Raw genomic sequence first — 21535 nt, 5'->3', positions numbered from 1 at the left:
CTCTTTGCCTTAGACACCAGATACAGCCCTGGGAATGTGACCTAAAATCCTTGTGTCTTGTCACGCCCAGCATCTCTCATTTTATTCACTTCCTGTCCCCACCTGTCTGCTCTCTGCACACCCATAGATACACCCATGCACGTGTGTACACACACACACGCACTCATACATGTATACAGAAGGACAAATTTCATCTGGGGAACTTGATCTAGGATTCCTATACATATTTTGCTTTCTCTGTGGTACCTTCTCGCATAGACTGTGGCCACTTAGTATATGGCATTTTCCTCTGGCTCTAGAGAACATTACAAGGGGGGGATGTCATGTATAGAATGACAGTGCATTACAAGGCGGGGAGGTGTCCTGTATACAATGACAATGCATTACAGGGGAGGGGTGTCATGTATAGCATGATAATGCATTACAAGGAGGGGGTGTCATGTATAGAATGACAATGCACTACAGGGGTGTCATGTATAGAATGACAATGCAACAAAGCCATCACCCCTTCACCAGAGGAACTGTCACTAGCTAAAGGACTAGGATGTTCGTCCTCCCATTTGTCTAGAGATATACATGTCCTTTCTTTCGATATATGTAATGAACACCTGACACAGGAAACACATTCTCTGACTTTTACATTTTATAATTGCATTTCTTCTCAGCGCTTGAGATGGGACAGAGGGTTTCAGCTGTATTGTTTTCTGAGAAGAAATAATCACAAAGAAGGTCAGGCCACACTGTGACTCTGTTGTGACTTTGTACTCACAGTGGAAACAGTTCATGGGCTCTAAGGTCAAGTGTGAACAGCCGGGTTGCATTTCACTTAAGTGTTCTAGAGCTCCTTTCTTGGCGAAGATGACAGAATGCCGGTGCTAGACTAGAGCTCCTGGGTGTGACCACTGTCACTCCCCACAAACAGTCAAACTTGACGGGCTCCTCCTCACAGAACCCCCAGATGTCCTTGTGTTTTATTCCTGTACCCTCCCAGATGATAAGCTCTAGAAAGAGGGGAAATGAGGTGATCCCCATTGGTGAATACCATTTCTTTTCTGGACCCCCTACTGAGTCCCCTCACCTACACCCACTCCACTTTGGAGAAGGGGAACAGAAGTTGTGAAACAGGTGAACTAAACAGTAGTAATTTAGGGCCAGGGCAACTGGATTTAGCCACCAGGGGAAAGTCCCATGGGCAGTGACTCTTGGGCAACTATAATAAACCTGAGCATCTGATTCAACCAGTTCAGATTTTCCTGATTTGTTTTCTGTAACAAAGAAGATTGCTATATCAGCAGTCAGACAAGCCCAGGCTCCCCGGATCTACTTAGGAGAGCAACCTTCCAGTTTTAGAAACAGTTCTGAAACCAGAGCAGAAAGCTTATAACCCAGCATGATTAAGTAGGCTGTGGATCTCCAAAGCACAGAGTCAGTTACCTTACGTGGAATGATAGTTTCAAGTCTGCAATATATTGCTGATAGTTACTATTGTTGGATTACAGCTGTGGAGATTCTAATCAGAAAAATCCAGACCTATTTGCTCTTTTATTAGTTGGAAGCAACTTCAGTTACCGGTGCACAAACTTTCTGTATCCTTAAATTATAGTCAGTTGGTTTTTAAAGTTTTGGAACTTTACGGAACTCTCATTGGCAATACCTCATTGCTATCACTGTTTCTAAATTTCAAGAAAGGCTTTGGCATTTGGGTTTTTTCCCCTAACCTAGAGCAACTGTCTCTACCCCATTTGCATTTGAAAACCATGAATAGTAGTCTATTTCTAGTATAAGAGTCTGAAACTCTTAGATTAACAACCTAAGCAGTAGTGGAATCTGAAAATTTCTAAACAAGTGGTATTTGCCCTGAGAAGTTTCCAGAGTCTTAAGGCTATCATTCTGTGAAGCTGGTGGTGTGACTGGATGCATCTGTGTCAGTAGCATCCTCTCTATTCCAGTCTCCATGACCACAGGCAAGAGAGCTCTGTCGGTTCTGTTGCATTTTGCTCACGGACACATCAGTGTTATAGAACTTGATCCCCCCAAACCTAAAGGAGAGACTTCTGCCTCAGTTGCCAGTAACTAGATGAGTTAGCCATAAATCTCTGCCCACTGATGACTGTTGTCTGGAAGTATAAGCACTGAAAAATATGCAGAAGATAATTCTGTGTGAATTAGAACACTAAAGAAGGCCAGCATATCTTCCAAGTTCTTGTAGTGTGGTCCTCAGCATATTTTCAGAATCTAGAGCAAAGGCAAAGTGCCTATGTTGGTGGCAGGCAGAGCCAACCTCTCCATGACAACATGTGCCTGGCTTTTTCAGGAATTGGGGGACATTGGCTTTAACACTGACACTTATACAGTGTCGCCATCCCAGTATCCTGCAATGTGACTGATCTACCCCGACCCAGCAGTGGATGGGGAGAGAGTGGATGACTCAGGGCCACAGTCTGATAGTTGGTGTGTGAGAAGCCAAAGGAAAGAGATTGTATTAGAAGTGTAGAAGAAAGAAATAGTGTCAGGCTACATTGGTGGGATTTGACTGCAGAAAGCTGAGAAACACTACCATCAGCCAGGGCTGAAGGACTGGTTCCAGAAAGCATAGAAGAGCCACTGTTGAAGGACCATTCTCAAGTTGTGATGTGAAGGGCGCTGTGCTCAGACACCTAGACTCCAGCAGTGTCCTCAGCGCATCTTCATATGCCACCTTGTTCTGTAGCAAAGGCCAACTTCTGATTAACGCTCATAACAGGACAGGAACAGAGTGATAAACTCCAGAGCCCTGATTGCAGTTTAAGCCAGAGATTTCTCCCATGGGAGGTGTTGTCTCACTGGGCCACTTTGACTTGAAGGACTTGGGGAGATGTATTAGAAGACCTCACGACATGAGGTACTAGTGGCCAACTAAGCCTGTAATAAGGCACAACCTAAAGTCACAACCTAATTTTCATATCTGATGTTTCCATTGTGCTTTATTCCTAGACAGTCTCCTCCTGACCATTGCATGTCTCTTACTCTGCCCTAGAGAGGTAGAGGGGGTTGTTCATCCTGCACGGCACAGGGGGAGGAATGGAAGACTTCAGAGTCTCTGTTAAGTGACCGCCCCACAGTCATACAGCCAGCTGGTCGTGGAAAAGGATTGACTCTCTAACACATCTTCTGTTCCTCCACAGCCACCATCCACCAGTTAATTTTGAGTGTGTGCTCCTCTTCCATTCTTATTACCGCCCATTAGACTGTGATAGATGAGCCCTCCAGCAAAGCACTTCTTTTCTTTTACTCCAATGAATAAGTGATTTTGGCTGCTTCATGGGGAAGAGTCAGATGCCTAGGTAGAAACTCGCAAGTGTATTTATTGCCTAGAAATTTAGGAAACAATTTAAACCACTAATCCTGATTTAAGAAGGAAGAAGTAGAAAACAGTCTTGAATTAAAAATAGAATTTAGAGGGGCACCTGGGTGGCTCAGTTGGTTGAGCGTCTGAATTAGGCTTGGGTCATGATCTTGAGGTCCGTGAGTTTCGAGCCCTGCGTCAGGCTCTGTACTGACAGCTCAGAGCCTGGACCCTGCTTTGGATTCTGTGTCTCCTCTCTGCATGTCCCCTGCTTACTTGTGCTTGTTCTCTCTCTCTTTCAAAAATAAAAATAAACATTAAAAATTTTTTTTCTAAATAGAACTTGGAATAGATCTGGTCCTTAAATGTTGTAGATGAAGTGCATCAACTTTTTGTAGATCCATAGCCCAGAGATAATTCTAGCATGGCATTTGGCCCAGAGGTCTCTGACTGGTTACAGACCTGTGTTGAGACCAGCAGGGTTCTGCAAGAGGTGACACAGTCCCCATATCCAATGCTTGGCTAAGAATGGGTTGCATTTTGCCTTCCTGTTCTGACCCCCTCCTCAATCTTCCCATCAAGCTAAATTAGGAACAGTGCAGTGCTGGAGTTTGTTTTTTGTTTGTTTGCTTTTTGAATGCCAACTTCAAACAGGGCTTATGCTATTTTTTAAGCACAAAATAATTCAGAAAATTTGCCTAAACAAGTGCTCTTTTTTTTTTTTTTTTAATAGCACATACTTCTCCCTCTAAAAAGCTCAGAGTCAGATTAAGAGCCCATTAAGCATGTGTGCTGTTCTCATCTGCATCAGCTTTTCTACAGGTCCCCTCCAGGCAGCCCTCGGCTGGGGCTGCTCCCTTTATGTCTTACCTCTTCTCTGCAGGGGCACTGCATTCTCTGAAAAGGCCAGGCCTAAGGAAGAGACTCAGGAGAAAGGCCTGCCTGTCATAGCCATGAGTGGGGGGAGGGAGAGGAAGCTGACTTCTTGGCTATATCACTTCAGCATCACACGCCCTTCTTAGAACCTCTCTGTTAATTGGCTAGACCAGACAATTCTACTCTACACCCACCAGCCAGGCACCTGTTTAGCTGTTTCTCAACATGATGAAAGGCAACAGACCAGAAAAACAATCTCTCCCTGTTGCAAGGGACTGGGCTGCCAAACTTTCTATCCCAAGGAAGGGGCAGGATAAGCCCCTCCTCACTCCTTCTTTTGAGTCTTTTCAAAGTGCTAGTCTCCTTAGAATGTGCTGAGGTATGAAGGCTGAGCAACATAAAAGGAATCCATCTTAAACTGAGGTACATCACCTGTACCTTATGTTGTCGTCTGCTTTTAATTTATGGAGGAGCCACCAACTGATATGTAACAGGAGGTAGAAAAAAATCTGTCCCTCCTAGACATCTTCTCCAAGGAGGAAACCAGCCATCCAGTCTCCATGCTGTCTCCAGCTGTGGTGTCCTTGGTCTTAGATGCGTCTTACACACAGGGAACTGGCCTCATCATTCTGCAAAGGTAGACCATGCAGAGTGGTGGCAGTGTTTCAGTAGTGAGACCTCGAGCTCACCACATCCTGGCCTTGCAGAAAGATCAGGAAGTTCTGTTCAACAATCCCTCCCTACACAAGCCATCAATGTGAATTCAATTAACAGCATATTTTTAAAGTGCCAGTTAAGATGATTAAACATCGGTTATTCTTAATGAAATGTAGAATACATTTATTAGCCACCTTCCCTCTAGATCATAGCAACAGAGTTTCAGTAGTGGGAGAGGAGGCTGATTTGGGAACATGAAGCAACACAGAAGAGGGCAGTCTCAATGGGCAGCTAAAAGACAGCCCTGGGCTCCTGGGAAATACAGAAGTGGGGGGTTCCAGAAAATTGGGGGAATGGCAAGAAAGGGAAAATGTCTTAGTCCATTTGGGCTGCTATAACAAATTAACATGGCCTGAGTTGCTTAAGTAATATGCATTTATTTCTCACAGTACTGGAGGCAGATTCAGTGTCTGATGAGAATCCATTCCCTGGCTCATAGAGGGCATCCTCCTGCTGTGTCCTCACATGGCAGAGAGAGCTAGCTAGGTCTCTCTTCTTTTGTAAGGGCACTAATTCCATCATGGGGCCCCATCCTCAGGACCTAACCACCTCCCAGAGCCTCCCCACCCCTCCAGATACTATCACATCAAGGCTTAAGATTTCAAGGTTCCTAAGAATTCAAGATATGAATTTGGGAAGGACACAGACATGCAGTCCGTAATAAAGAGAGATCTCCAAAGATATACTTTACCTACTTTATAGTTTTGCCCAGGGTCATGATGCTGTCACACACCACTGAAGACAGTTGAGAAGTGACTCAGGAAATTCAGTACATTGAAAATCAGAGGGCAGGGCTCCTGGGTGGCTCAGTCAGTTGAGCATCCGACTCTTGATTTCAGCTCAGGTTATGATCCCAGGTCATGGAATCAAGCCCCACATCAGGCTCCGAGTTCATCATGAAGATTCTCTCCCTCCCTATTCCTCTGCACCTCCTCCCCACTCATGTTTCTGGCTTGCTTTCTCTCTCTCTCTCTCTCTTTCTCTCTCTGTCTCAAATAAAAATAACTTTTTTCAAAATGACAGGGAGTTTTTCAGTGTAATACTTTCCCAAGAAGTTGATCTTCCAATCTACCGAATGCTAGTAAAGGATCTCAAGAACACAAAATGCCAATTTAGTTAAAAATCAGAGCAAATGTTCTATTTCTGATGATAGTGGATCTTGGATAGGTGAGACCAAATCCACATTCCCCAAGGTCATGGCAGCCCCCAATTAAAATGATGGTGGAGACTCTCAGCATTTGCAAACATCCCTGTGAAGACTATGTAGATTCTTTTTATTTTTATTTTTTTAATTTTTTATTATTTTTAGAGCATGAGTGGGAGAGAGAGAAAAAGAGAGAGAGAGAGAGAGAGAGAGAGAGAGTGAGTCTTAAGCAGGCTCCATGCTCAACATGGGGCTCAGTTTCACAATTCCAACATCATGTCCTGGGCCAAAATCGAGAGTCATATGCTTAACCAACTGAACCGCCCAGTTGCCCTGACACCATGTAGATTCTTAAATTCATTTTAAGACTCACTAGCTCCTCATTTAGTTTTCTACTTGAAAACCTATCCGAATGCCAGAAGAAGATCATGGCCTTCTATTTTGAAACTGTATCTTGCAATAGAATGTTATTTGTTTATGGGATTCCAATTTCAAATTGAGTTATTTTTGACAGAGTGCTGCGTGTAGTGTCAACATACAGGGCCACAGTGAAGAATGTCTTAATTTAATTTTCTTTTATGTGTTAATTCTGTAATTGCTTCTCAGCCACACAGCTCAGTAGAGTGGGGGCCATGAAGCACTTGCTGGGGGTGCTGGCAGGGAAGGACATTTTGTAAGCATTTTTAGGCATTGATGGGTATACGCAGAACATTTTATTGCCAACAGGTTATTTAAGACTGTGCAATTAAAAAGTAATTAGCGTAACTAAAGTATTGAGGGTTTTAGATCTATGACAACTGGAAAAAACGTAAATGGGATATTGTAAGATAAAAAATGCGCAATTATGGGAATTTTTTTTTTTTTTGCTTTGAAATACGTCTGTGTATCAAAAGAAATTTCTAGCAGGGTTTGCAGCCAAGATGATGCTCCTTGGTTATTTTGTGCTTTAGGATAATAATACTTAAACCTTTCTTCACTTACCTCCCACCAGTTATTCTTAGAGGCACGTTGGAATGAGGGGGCTGGCAGGGAGATGCCATGAAGAAATGCTAGAGAGAAAAAAATGACATTATGTTAAACCAGTGAGGGAGAGGTGGCAATGAGGGGCCCTGCAGTATGTGAAAGAGCCTGAACTTTACAGTCAGACAACCTTACATTTTAGTCCTAACTCTACCACCTGTCCTGCATAAGGCACTTACACTGAGTATCAGCTTCCCCACCTGTAAGATAATAATGATAGCCACAGCGCCCACTCATAATTCTGCACAGTGGGTATAGTTAGTAAGGTATTGTCATCCACAGGGCCCTGCATCAAGCAGGGAATCCAAGACCTGAATAATGCAGAGTGGTTGTTTCCCTCATAGTACCTCTACACCTTAGCCTCCACAGAGTCTTCAGGAGGGAGAGCACCTTGAACTGTTGGTGGGAATGTACATTGCTGCAGCCACTGTGGAAAACAGTGTGGAGTTCCTCAAAAAAATTAAAAATAGAAATACCATATGATTCAGTAATTCCACTACTATTTACCCAAAGCAAATGAGAACGCTAATTCAAAAAGATATATGCACCCCTATGTTTATTGCAGTATTAACAATAACCAAGATATAGAAGCAACCTAAGTGTCCATTAATAGAGGATTGAATAAGGAAGATTGTGCACAAACACACACACATACACATACACACACACACACACACACACACACACACAATGGAATATTACACAGCCATAAAAAGGATGAGATCTTGCCATTTGCAACAACATGGATGGACCTACAGGGTATTATGCTAAGTGAAATAAGACCAAAAAAGACAAATGGATAGGATTTCACTCATGTGGAATCTACAAAATAAATCAATTGAATAAACAAAAGGCAGAATCAGACCTATAAATACAGAAAACAAACAGAGTTGTCGGAGGGAAGGGGCTGAGGGGATGGGCAACATGGGTGAAGGGGAGTGGGAGGTACAGTCTTCCACTTATGGCATGAGTAATCATGGGGATAAGAGGCACAGCATGGGTAATATAGTCAATTGTGATATAAGGGCTAATGTTTAGACTTAATGACAAATAGGACTATAAGTGGCATAATACCGTAAGTATGTCATGACAAGACTGATTCTGAGTAAGCAATTCAGGATTGTTTATCAGTGTCACATTGTATGGTGACAGATGGTAGCTATACTTGTGAACATAGCATAATGTACAGAGAAGTTGAATCACTACGTTGTACATCTGAAACTAATGTAACAGTGTCAACTAAACTCACATTTAAAAAATTAATGTTTATTTATTTTGAGAGAGAGCATGAGTGGGGAGGAGGGGCAGAGAGAAAGAGAGAGAGAGAGAGAGAGAGAGAGAGAATATATCCCAAGTAGGGTCTCAATCTCACAACCTTGAGATCATGACCTGAGCCGGAATCAAGAATCAGATGCTTAACCAACTAAGCTACCCAGACACCCCCCCAAAAATTTTTTTTTAAAGATAGCACCTTGACATTTCCACCTGCCCGTTTCCTTCTATACCTGCCTTTGCTCTGGGGCAGTAGGAGCAGGGCACAAGACAGTGAGCAGCAAGATGGGGAAGAGTTTCTCCCAGCATGCAGAATGTGGCAGGTGATCCTTTCCAGACAGAATTAGCAGAAGGCAGCACTGCCTATCTATAGGTGTATATGGGGAATCAAAACACTAAAATGCTTCATAACTACTATTTTTTTAAGGAGTGTCTGCCACCCAGACTGCTTCTGCTCACAGCACCTGGTGAGAACCACTGCTCCAGGATATGACTATATTAGGTTGTTTTTAATTAAATGAAAACATTCCTTCCAGATCTGGTATTCATTTACCCACAGATAGCGTGTTGGGTCACCTTGAATGTTGCTGGTCTAGAACATTCTAGAAAGGGGGAAGGCAACTGATTCCCAAGTCATTTGCCTTGGTTCTAAAATTTACTGGTTTGCAAAGGAAAATAATGGTCACTTATGTCATTTCTTCCAGAACATAATTGCCGAGCATGAAATTCGTAATATCTCCTGTGCTGCCCAGGACCCAGAAGACCTCTCAACATTTGCTTATATCACAAAAGATTTGAAGTCCAATCACCACTACTGTCATGTGTTTACTGCCTTCGATGTGGTGAGTAACTACCATCTTTGAACAGATTAAATATTTCCCCCAATACACCTGCATTTTATTGCAAGCTCAACTTACAGTTAAGATACTTGGTTTGTTTATCAAGTGTTCAGATATGCCTAATGTAAGGTATTTTGCAGACTAAGTTTTTCTGAGCTTTTTCTATATTTTCACTCACCCATTAAATTTAGAATTCTATTTCTCCTTGGTATCTGAACTGCTATTGCTCAACTACTAACTTGATTTTTCATATTTGACAAATCCCTTTCTTTCTTTGGTTCCAAAACATAGTAATGTCTGTTGGTTTCTCTGGTGGCCATTTTTAAATAGTAGGGCATAGTAGTCCAGATTTGTTAGGAAGAAAAATAAATTTCAGTGCCTCATACATTATTTGTGGTTTTCTATATTGAAAAGTAGTCAAACAGTTTTTATACCTACAAATTATAATTGAGAACACCAAGGTTTGGTTCATTTGCTTATTCAGAATTAGTCTGGTAATGACATACTTATATTATACCACTTATAGTCCTATTTGTCATTAGACTAAACATTAGACCTTATATTACAAACTTGAAAAATGAAAGCAGTGGTAGAAAACAAGTGTTCCACTAAGATAAATATGTGGTATTTAGAAATGTGGTAGAAAACAAGTGTTCCACTAAGATAAATCCCTCAGTATGGTACCAATTCTTGAGGATATCTCTAAGAATCTCTAATACAGTACACTAGCCATTCTGCATTTGAAGCAGCGAGAACAGATATGGCTGCAACCATGAAATAATTTGTAATCAGAAGAATCCTAAAATGTCACTCTAACTTGACAGTTTTGCCCTGTTCAATGTATTTGAAATATACATATTTAAATAATTACACAGAAACTGCAATATAATAAATATATTCTTGGGAGGCCAGCCCATAGTTCTGTGTCATGGGTGAAACTTCTTGGAACAATCTTTTTCATCTCTGGCTAACACTGAAGGACCAACGACCACCATAATCCATTCTAAGGTACATCAGGCTCATGCTCAGAGCATTTGCTCAGAGCAAGTGGCACATGTCTTTCAGTTTTTGAAGACCAAAAATAGGAAAGAATGTTCATGTGCTATTAAAAACTTCCCTCTATTTTGGAAGGTATGTGGAAGTGGGATGTGATCATAGTAAGGACTAGAAAGCAAAGCCCTGGAAAGCTGCTTTTGAATATCTCTGGTTGTGTTTGTTTACATGAGATCAATGGTGTTGATTAAAGTCATTTCAGCATTAGATTTCTGGTGCCTTAAACATAATTTCCATTCTTGTGAAATGCAGTTGTTTCTGTAAAGAGCAAAATTCCATTCTATCCACACATATTTTGGTTTGCATGAAATACCTTTCACTATGGGAGTTGGATTAGTGTCATAGAAAGAACAGGCAGATCAGGGTTCACACCCCAGCTCTGCTTCCTGCACCCTGGTCTTAGACAAGTTGTAGGACTTTTCTGAGCCTCAATTTCCTTTGTCTATAAACCCAGGTACAGGGATTTGTACCTCACAGGTTTTCATCAGGATTGAAATGAAGGAACATATGGAGAGTGCCTCCTAAATAACAGGTGTTCAATGTTCCTTCCCTACCTCTTCCCTCTCCTTGCCTGTTTACATCACAATTGACAGCCTGGCCCTCTTTCTGCTAAAAGACATAAAATAGATTTGCCAAAAGTGTATTTATGATCCTAGAGTTTTCCCACTGCTCTTATAAAAGAACTGAAAAAATAGAAGTGATAAATAAATAAAATAGAAACAAGAGAAAGAAAATACTGACTCTGCAGGCCTTATAATGGTATATTGCGTTCATGCAATGTTTTCACTAAGTGTCAACATTAATACTGTGATACTCTTCGGGATGAATTCCAGCCTCTCATTGAGTACTGCAGCACTTCTTTCTAAATTAGTTCTTAAAGTAACATATAATTGGCCTTTATGATCATACCCCAAATATTGTCCTATATTCAAACTAAAAATGATACCTATAGGTCATCTGCCCCATACATACCTATAGGTCATGTATGTGTGACGCCAGAATACCAAGGTGAAATGTGGGGGGAAGATAGGCAACTGTTTAGTTTCAGTTTCATGATGGCCCTGATACATTTGGAAAGCACGCAAAGAATTGCTTGATCTTTTAGCTTTTCACCCAGATGTTTGATTTACTGTAGATATTCACAGGCTTAGGATTCTGGCTGGTATCAGCTCCAAAGGATTTTCATCATCTACCACAAATCCACCATTTTAATCCTCTCTAGGTGAACACAGTTTGTCTAACTTCAAAAATAGTAACAAAGGCCACCAGACTTGACCAGGGCCTTTGAGCAATTTTGAGACACAACAAGCTTTGCTTGCACTAAAAAAAAAAAAAAAAAAAAAGAGCCTCTTTGAGCATGGATTTTGTATCTTTATATAGGGCAGTTCAATATTCAGTCTAGTCTTGGAGCCTTAAAATTTTTTGGTATGAGTCATTCCCCTGGGCTGCTCAAATTGCACACACACAAAAAAGCTGTAAGTATACATTTTATCTTTTAGCTGATATATATGAATACATACACATTTTTATTGCAAAGTTATTGCTGCTTTGACCTTGCAAAGCTTTTACAGGTCAAAACAATGTTTTTATGAGTATCTGCCATCAAGAAAATTCAGTGATGTCTAGAACACTTCAATTTATGGGGAATTAGATTTGAAATTCAGAGTGTTTTCCCATAGAAATCTGGGAAGGAAGGCCCAAGTCCCCCTACAAATCTACCATGTGAGTTTAACATAGTTCACTTACTAAGGGACGTTGTCAAGCCTTTAATACGCTCAGATGCCAGGAGGGGGTGGACTGCGCCACGTCTCCCCAGCTCACCTGACCATGGAACTGTTTTCGGAGAGCACTTTGCATGGGTGGTGTTCTACAGAACTTTAGGAAATGTTATACTTTAGGATCTCTAAGCCTGTTTCCATTACTTAGAATCTATGATAAGTTATTCAGCTTGTGATTGTTTCAGTTTTAGATGACAGGTAGATCAATGCAAATAAGAAGACTAGAGCAAAAGCAGAATTAGGGGGCAGGTCCCCATGAAAAAAAGCCAGGATGTACCTATTAGCAAGCACCAACCTCCTTGCATTCTAGACTCTCACTGTCATGGCAGCAGATTTCTATTCCTATCTCTTAACTTGGAAGGCCCAGAACACATCTCATCTGCCATAGAACAGAAGGCTTCCCAAAGCCCACTGTCCAGGCAGTGAGAACTTAGAGGAGGAGGCAGCAATACGGCTGGGCAGAAAAGAAGGATGTGTCATGAGACCGGCTACAGGGGTTGAAAACATGGATCCCACTTTCCCTCCCTCCTGCCTTATCTCAAGTGGCTGAAGGGGAATACCATGCAGGAAGGATTGCAAGGGGGGAATGAGTGTTTCAGTGGCCACCAGATCCCAAAGCTGCAGTGATCATCCTTAGGAGGATGCTATAGGTAAGAAACAGATATAACCAAGGCCACTTGGAAACTGTCATCTTCTATATACTGTTCACTCATTCTAGATTTCTAAGTAATGAGAGGGCTAAATCAGAAAGATTTCAATGCATTCTCTGTGGAACTATCAGATTTATTGTAAAAATCTAGAAAGGACCTCATTTAATACTTTTAAAATATGAAAGGTTTTTTTTTTTAATAGAATTAAAAGCCATGACTTGTTAGACACTTGCTAATTCTCATTTCTCTATAAAGAATATATTTGCAGTCTTTGGTATTTTTAACCATGCTCATTTTGCTCTTACGTGCAACTCCCAAATTCTGTAATCTTGAGCATGCAGCACGTGGTATGGCACAGACTGGCTCAGGAATGTGCAGGCAACGTTGGAGTCATGATGCTGGTGGGTGGTGGATGTGGGAGACAAAGCTCCCTCTTTCCTGTGCTTTCTTGGCTGAATGTGGGCCATGAGAGGAACTAAACTGGAGAAGCAGAGATGATGAAATGCAGGCAGACAAGTTTGGCGGACTGTGTGACAGCATCTGATAGTACTGTGCCACCAGTATGTCCCAGCAAACAAAGCATAAACAGAAAAGGACAGTCCAGTCAAGCACACTGTCCTGACCAACGAGACCTATGCCAGCTTCTGACTTCAGCTCTGCAACGAGTTTCTTTCTTGGTTTTCTCATCTGTTTAATGAAATTAAAAGTCCTGAGCCCCCTTTTTTCCAGTTTTATTGAGATATAATTGGCATAGAACCTTATATTCGTTTTAAGTATTCAACATAATGATTTATGTGTATGTTGTGAAATGATCACAGTAGCTTTAGTTAATATCCATCCACCTCAAAGTTAAACAGTTTTTCCCCTTGTGATGAGAACTTTAAGATCTACTGTCTTAGCAACTTTCAAATATACAGCATAATATTGTTAACTGTAGTCACTGTGCTAGACTTGACATTCCCGAGAACTTGTGACCGGAAGTTTGTACCTTTTGACCTCCTTCATCCATACTGCCTGTTTGTAAACCGTGAGAATATACAGGGTAGCTCAAAGTTCCTGGTGAGAAGTATTTAGGACTTGTGTTGCAGAGGTTATCCAACAAAGTGGGAACTTGGTGCAGAAAACTGTTGGTGGTAGTGGTGATGATGTTAGTTGACCTCTGACAACTAAGTTAATATTGTGTGTGGAGCCAAGCTGTAGCTGTCATTCTGTTTCTCATTTTCTCCATCTGAAAATGGCCCTCAACCTCTTTGACTATGAGACTATGAAATATGAAAGTACATGGCAATAGAAGCAACCTTAAAGGGCATAGAGTCCTTTAGATGGAACTCTACCACTTTCCCTGCCTTATTTCCCACTTATGATAGCAACCTAAAGTGAAAGTCTGGTTCTGAAGCCACTGAGACTCCTCGGCAAGTCAGTGTCAGGAGGGATCCTGCTCCCGAGAGCAGTGAGTGGCTCTAATTGAATATAAAAAGGCAGCGTTCCCAGCTCAGTGGTCCCTATGCACCACCACCTGTTCCCTCACCAAAAAAAAAAAAAAAAAAAAAAAAAAAAGGAATAAATTAACACTGTCAACGTGCATTATATCTGTATCTTTTCTCCATTGGCATAAATCATTGAGAATTAACCAAGTCACAAAGTCAAAGGTGGGTGGATATTCAAAGAATAATAATCACTTTTTTCTCTTCATCCCTATTTTTTGTGGGGGAAGAAGGGATGGATGTTATTAGTGCCTAAAATCAACCCCATTTTTTGGTAAAGTTAGATCTAAGAAAGGCACTCTGAATTTTTTTTCGCAGATTGTCTGGCAGCATTCATACCTGTGTCCATATAGCCTCCCTGCAAAGAACTAAAACTCAGGTGTCCTGTTTAGAAGTGTAGCTTTTAGAATCAGGTCAGCACTTCTTAGACTTATAGTCTGGCCAAGAATTAATCCTGTTTCCTCATCTGTAAAACAGAACTAACAATAGTACCCACCACTTATGACTATTGTAAGAATTAAATGAGATAATATGTGTCCACAGGGTGTTCAGCTATTCTCAGCTGCTGAGGAAGGAGAGGGGTAGTAGCAGTTGTATTCTTGTTGTGAGAACCCGTATGAAAAACCAGTTTCTCATTTACAGCATGTGTTTGCTGCAGCAGCATTCCACACTTGAGGAAAAAAGTCAAAGTCCATTTAAATACATTTATTGAGTGCCTACTATGAGTCAGGCACAGGTCCCTGCTCTCTAGAAGCTCATAGTTCAGTAGGAGAAGTAGGGACATAACAAATAGCTGCCATGAAATCATACCCTTGCTACCCTGGAGTTGTGCCAACACCTAGCAGGGCTGGGGCTCTCAGAGGAGGCGTGCTCGGTCTGGAAGCTGAATGCTTACTTTGTGTGAACATGTGATAAGTTTGAAGGCATGACAACTCATTAATTCACTTGGGAGTGGAGAGCTCAGAGTATTACACACACCTGCAATAAGCAAGAAGCCATTTATATTTACTGTTTTTATTAAGCTAAGGAAATGGACTTGTCCATTTGAGAAAGATTTTCAATGAGAAGGGTTAAAATAAAAAGGGTTGGATTTGGGAAGTGCCCCTTTTCAAAGGCATCACAGTTTAGTAAAGGTTTACTATAGCTTCCACTAGGAGCATTTACTTTTGAAAAGTGGGGAGAGGTTGAAATTGGGCAAATCTCTCTTTTGCATACCCTTTCTCCAAGTCCCTGTGGATGCCTGCTATCCAGCCAACTCAGGCTATGGTTTCATGTGGACACGTGAACACGGGGCACAGGTGCATGATCTCCATGGAGAACCTTGAATGTTACAAGAAAGCAAGTCATGGCTTAAGGAAGGAGGGCCCAACCTCCTGGCTAATTAGGTCTTTGCTAAGCCAGTGTGCCCTCATGTACTCAGGATGAGGCATGAAGTTAAACCTTAGCGAGTAATACTGGAATAATGCCCTGCCACCTTTAAAAATCTGATTCTTGAAGAACATTTGGTAGCAGGCAAAAACTATTCATGATTTAATGTTGCATGAGAAAGAAGCTTATGAAACCACATATCAAGTGTGATTTTAATTTTTTAATTCACATATGTAAATATTCATATATCATATCAAAGTATTTGTATATATATGAATGCAAAAAGAAAACCAACTAAAACACAGTATTGGCTATATTCCAGCAGAATTTTACAGGTGATTTTCTATTTTCTTCTTTATATATTTTCAAAATTGTATACATGTACCCCTGTTATAATTAGGGGGAAATATTAATTTCATGATTCTTTTGGTGAGCTGAAATTACCCCAAAGAGGTTATCTGTATATTGGTCAGTCTGCATGTCAGCCCTGAACCAGATAGACATCTTAGCCAAATGCCTAATGTTTATTTCTAAATACTAAAGACTGTGATTGGGCAGTATTTACTTTTACAGATAGAATCTATCGAGATTAATTTCTGGCTTGTACTTGAGAGAACTAACTATAGGTGGAGTTAAAGAGATGTCAATGAATTCTGTGAATATGCCCAGAATATTCTCAAGAGTTATTTTTGCTTCAAGATGTGGGTGAAGCAACTTGTAGATGAAGCTTACCCTAGGTCTTAAAAAACAAGAAGTACAAGCAAAATACAGCCAAAAGAGAATTGTGGCTTCCTTCTGGAGACCCTGCTGAGGACCCAGATTGAAAATCACTCTCCTCTGTTTTCAGGGCCCCGATGGCATTGCATGTATTTGTTTGGCCTTTGTTCATCCAGGTCTACCTGCGGGAGAGAAAAGAGAAGGCAAGAATTGGCTCTGGCCATCCATAGTCACCCTTATCTAACCCTTAAGGTGCATGTCCTCTGATCTTAGGGACCTACCAGGCAGCTAATGTACCCTAAGCCCTACAGACACAAAGACAAATGAGAGAAAATACTAGTAAATACCATGAAGTAGAGCTGTGTAAAGATGCTGCAGGGCTGTCTGAGAATGTGCACCTTGCTTAGCCAGAGGGTCAGGAAAGGGGATTAAGAGAAGGCTCCTGGAAGATACAGTGCCCCAGGTGAGCATTAACTTACCAGCCAAAGATGAGAGACGGGGAAAGGGTGTTTTGCTAAAAGAGTCATTTTATAATAGACAAAATACTTGAACATTTGGAATAGTTTTAGGGGTGATTGTTGCAATGAGGACATCCTCTGGGAGGAAGGCCAGCCCCTTGGTTATAGCCTCTCTAAGCATTGACTGGTGGATTGTCAAGGCCTGCAGCCTGGTCTTTGCGTAATATGCTACAGTTTAACATGGGGTCAACTATATGTACATCTCTAAACTGAATCCACAGTAAGAGACATCAGCTTCTAATTGGAATCCTGGATCTCTCAGGGTGGAAAGGGACCTAAAGGTCACCTGGACCAGACCCCATTCTCAGTGTCGTCCCCTCAGTAGCAGTGATTGGTGCCACAGGTAGGTAGCCCATGGTAGCTTTAGCCCATGCAGGTGATGTAGGCATGGTCTTTAGTCACCAGTGCTGGTGTGGCAAACCTCTGAAGCTCCTCATAATGCTGTGACTCCTCCGCCCTGTCTAGGGCTTCAATGCCCAGAGATAACCCTTTCTTTGGATGTCTCTGTTGGCATCCTCTTCAGGCGTGGGTAACCTTTGCTGACCTCAGGAAGTAGCTCTGCTGACTCCCAGAGTCCAAAGAATAGCCAGGTATGGGCCCGTAGTTTCCTAAGGCTCTGGAACTAACATTTGTTTATTCCTTCAATTCCAGTTACTGAAATGTGGTGTTTTTGTGTTTTTTTTAATGCTAGCAGAAAGTGCCAGAAAATAGATCAGAATGGTCTACTTGCAAACAGTAGCTTACCAGCCTGGACCAACAGGGCCCTCTCTCCCTGTGGTGTCCCATCCCTTCTCAGCTCGCTCACTTATTGAGGTGTCTCTTTCACCAGGTGATGAGAAGGCCACATATGATGTAGCTTGTCAGCCATTTTGGTAGGAACGGGTTAAACAAAGTGAGCTCGCAAATGTATGCATGAACAAATGGACATCATTTATACCATGCCTTCTTCCATCAAGGATTTAAGGCAACCTACATAAATGGGTATGATAGATCTAAAAATAGAGGTACACACAGATCTGAATTAGGGAAAATACAGACTAAAAGGAAGATCAACACCAAGGGAATAGATTTAACATCAGAATGCAGACCACAGAATTGTATGTAGTTATTAGAGCCAAGCCACAAATTTGGCTCTGAGCTTCCTGGAGGTCAAAGCAAATAGGGAAATACATGTCTCTGTATTGGGGAGTATAGCCCATCCTCTCAGAAAACAAAACTTCAGTGAGACTGAAGTCTGAAAGAACTTTTTGTTCTGAGTCTCTCCATGACACAATATTGTCTGATAGTATCTCACTAACATTCATACAGTGAATCTCCAAAACACAAGATTCCCCTCAGTGAAAGCAGAACACCAGCAGACTCACGAAAAGCAACAAGGCAGGGAGCTGAGTGGCACAAAATACTGGCTCATCTGAAGTCAGATTTGGGTTTGAATCTTGGCTCTGCCCCTTACTAGCAGTGTGAACTTGGCCAGGTTAATCAATCACACTAATCCTGAACCTCTCACACATAAAATTGGGGGCGATAATTCTCCCTCTCTAAGGTAGCTCTGAGAGTTAGGTAATCTACATCAGGTACTTAGCAGGTCCCTGGGACATAGTAAGCAATGTCATGTGCTAGTTGCTGCTAGGTCTGCTTTATCATCTCTGTGAGATGAAACAGAATGTGGTTCAGGTTCACAGGTGGTCTGACTCGGTACAGAAGTAAAACCTAGCACAGCTGCAAGAATGTACTGAGTGTGTATCTATAAGTTAATGTCCACATACAACATTTTTCAGCTGAGATTGATAGAAATTAGACAGTAGAAGGTTCAACTCTTTGTACTTAGAAGAGTAGAAAGAAGTATTGGGGTTCCAGGTTAAAGGAAGAGCTAGGTAGTCTAAAATTCAACTGAGCAGATGTTAGAATTGACATCCAGTGTGAAAACTGAAGAGTCTAAATTAGATTCTTGGCCTAATGGATGGCCAGCCCTACTGGTACATGGAGGTGAGCCACGGTAACATCTGCAGTAGGGCCTGGGTTTTGCTTGGAATAGTTTCCGGCCCTCTCTGCCAGAGAATGCAAAGGCACTCAGAACCCCAAGGTGATGGGTAATGAATAAGTAAGATTTTTTTGAGCTGTTTCTTTTAAGTATTAAAATTGACAGGCTTTTATTTTTATGACTATAAAATTATTCATCTTCAGTTGAATAAAGTTCAAAACATAAAGAAACATAAAAACTCATTCATCATCTCAACACTCTGTGTTAACCATTAGTAACATCTTAATATATATCCCTGTTTTCTATGCACATAGATACCATCTATGTTTGTATATATCCATATATTTTAACTTAGAGTCTTTTAACCAGTTTTTTTTAATGACTGAATTTTCATTTTAATTGGCTGCCTAGTGTTCCACTGTGTGGATCTATGCAGTATACCTAATCCATCCTCTATTTATGAAAATGTTAAATATTATAGTATTCTTGCAAATATGCCACTGAACCCTTCAGCTTAAAAAAATGTTCAAACCCCCACTTTATCTAAAAATGCTTTTTTTTTTTTCCTTCTAAAAATGAAAGAATGCTTTTGTTTCCAATCCCATCCCAGGCCACCTCCACAGCTGCTCCTCCAGGCCTGGCAGTGGCCTGGCTCTTAGGGACGGAGATAAAGCTTATTGCTAGGACAGAATCAAAAGGCACCCCTGAAACAGGGCATCCCAGACAGAACCCCAAACTAGATAGACGCAGGAGGACATGGTGGATTCCCAGGGCAAGCAAGGTCAGGAACCAGGCTCTTCCTGAATTTGTTTGGAGCTTTTCCAACAAGGAAGGAAGGATGAACTCTTCATAGGAGGGAGGGGATGCAGGCTGAGGCTGCGCTTACTGGGATAGTCATTTTAGATCCCACCTGCTGATGTTCTGTACATGTGGCAAGAGCATATTTACTGTCCAGTGTGCTTAAACGTTTCTAAGTTTTGGGCTCCTGGGTGGCTCAGTCCTTAAGCATCAGACTTCATCTCAGGTCATGATCTCATAGTTTGTGAGTTCAAGTCCCAGATCAGGTGAGTTCCAGCCCCACTTTAGGTGAGCCCCGCTTCTCTCTCTCTCTCTCTCTCTCTCTCTCTCTCTCTCTCTCTCCCCCCCCCCCCCTCCCTCCCTCTGCCCCTTGCTCACTTGCTCTATCTCTCAAAAAAATTTCTAACTTTTATGATCTGGTTCTTCCTTTATAAGCTATCTGATGTATTCACTTCTTCCTTTGTTATAATGATTATTATATTATGGAAATGATAAGTACTAATTTTTCAAATAAAACACAAAATTATAAAGCAGAAAAAAAATCCTAGTGATGCATCAGTCAATATAAATTAATTACCTGAGTGGCCAGAATTTTTCCTAGGGGACAGATTGTCCATATCTATGCTGAAATTTTTCTAACACCAAACTGATGAATGTGCTAGGCACAGCCTCAGTGACTAGGATGCAGGAGGACAATGGGGACATCTCTTTGTCTCCCCATGAGCCTCCCCTCGTCCACGTCATTCAGTGAGCACTTCCTGGACACTTGCTACAGACCAGGCATGGGCTAGGCATCAGGAGCTCAGCCCCTGACACATGGAAGTAGCTCAGTAAGTATCCAAGGTGATGGTCAACTATACTCCTGACTGCCTAGAGCTCACAGTAAATGCAAGCTTGCCTATACATCTCCAGTTTGTGTCCCTTGATTACGGTTAAGATCTGTCCTTAAAATACAATGGCTCTGCAAATTCCTCTAATGTAGTAATTCTTAATTCACAGATCAAAGACCCCAGGAGAAACAGGAAGGGGTTTAGAGATTGTGATGTTTCCCTAGGGGTGGTTGTCCCCATTGACTTGGGATTCCCTGCCTTCATCCTAAAGAGCCTCTGCTGGAGATGGAGTGTTGCTTGGCATCCCTCGTCATGAAAGGGACACTTCCACTGGTTGAGAATCCCTGTGATGATGGATCGTGTTAAGTCACAAAGGACACCCTTTGCCGGGAAGCTGCCTGGTTCTGGCCTGAGACCCAGGCAAATTGTGTACCTTTAGGTACCCTCATCCCAGCCAAGATGCATCAACCACCTGGGAGCTTCTGTATTTAATGTTTTTATGCTTTTTCTTTTTAACAGTTTGCAGAAGTCATTTACCTTAAGTCTAGTTCTAAGGTATAGTGGTCAAGAGCATAGCCTGTCAACACCTGGATTCAAATCCCAGTTCTGCCTGGTGCTAGCTTCATGGCCAAGTTATTTAACTGTTCTGAGCTTAATTCTCTCACATGTAATTAGGAATAATAATAACCTCAAAGTTATTAATAATGCCCACAGAGTTGTTGTCAGGATTCAATGAGATAGTCCATGTGAAGCATGTCATATGTGCATGGCACACAGAAATCATGAGTGTTGGCTGAATTGTCATTGGATAAGTGTAATCATGAGTGATTCTCTAAACAATCCAGCAAGGCAGGTACTGCATATTAAGAAAAATGAGGCTCAGAGCATGCTCTACCCAGTAATCATTGGCTCAAGGCCAATTGCCATAATATGATTCTGGAAAGAGACTCCTGCTGGAAAAGCCAAGGCAGGTATTTTCCAATAAGCTAGAAGGAGCAGAAAGAGCCAAGGTCAGAGACCAGCCGAGTTACAGGATTTGAAAGGTGTAAGGTAGTGAATGTAAAACTGAAGGAGATTGAATTTATGCTCAAGGGAGTTAGTGGCTAGAGATGAGGACATCGTTGTGCCAACTTAAAAGGACATTCCAGCGCTCTGTGGTTTGGGC

The 21535-nt window shown here is 41.6% G+C and overlaps 1 protein-coding gene across 4 annotated transcripts in view; it reads left to right on the top strand.

Annotated features, from left to right (window-relative positions):
- Window positions 1-21535, top strand: part of ANKS1B (ankyrin repeat and sterile alpha motif domain containing 1B) — a 1101801-nt gene that overhangs the window by 1065074 nt on the left and 15192 nt on the right. For all 4 annotated transcript variants that reach the window (XM_047867387.1, XM_047867386.1, XM_047867385.1 and 1 more), the window contains one exon: window positions 9059-9196. In XM_047867387.1, coding sequence (XP_047723343.1) covers window positions 9059-9196 — 138 coding nt within the window. The remainder of the gene's footprint in view (window positions 1-9058; window positions 9197-21535) is intronic.

The sequence above is a fragment of the Prionailurus viverrinus genome, chromosome B4 (assembly GCF_022837055.1).
Source record: "Prionailurus viverrinus isolate Anna chromosome B4, UM_Priviv_1.0, whole genome shotgun sequence".
NCBI lineage: Eukaryota > Metazoa > Chordata > Mammalia > Carnivora > Felidae > Prionailurus > Prionailurus viverrinus.
Note: the sequence above shows the minus strand (reverse complement) of the source record. Positions and strands in the feature narration are given on the sequence as shown.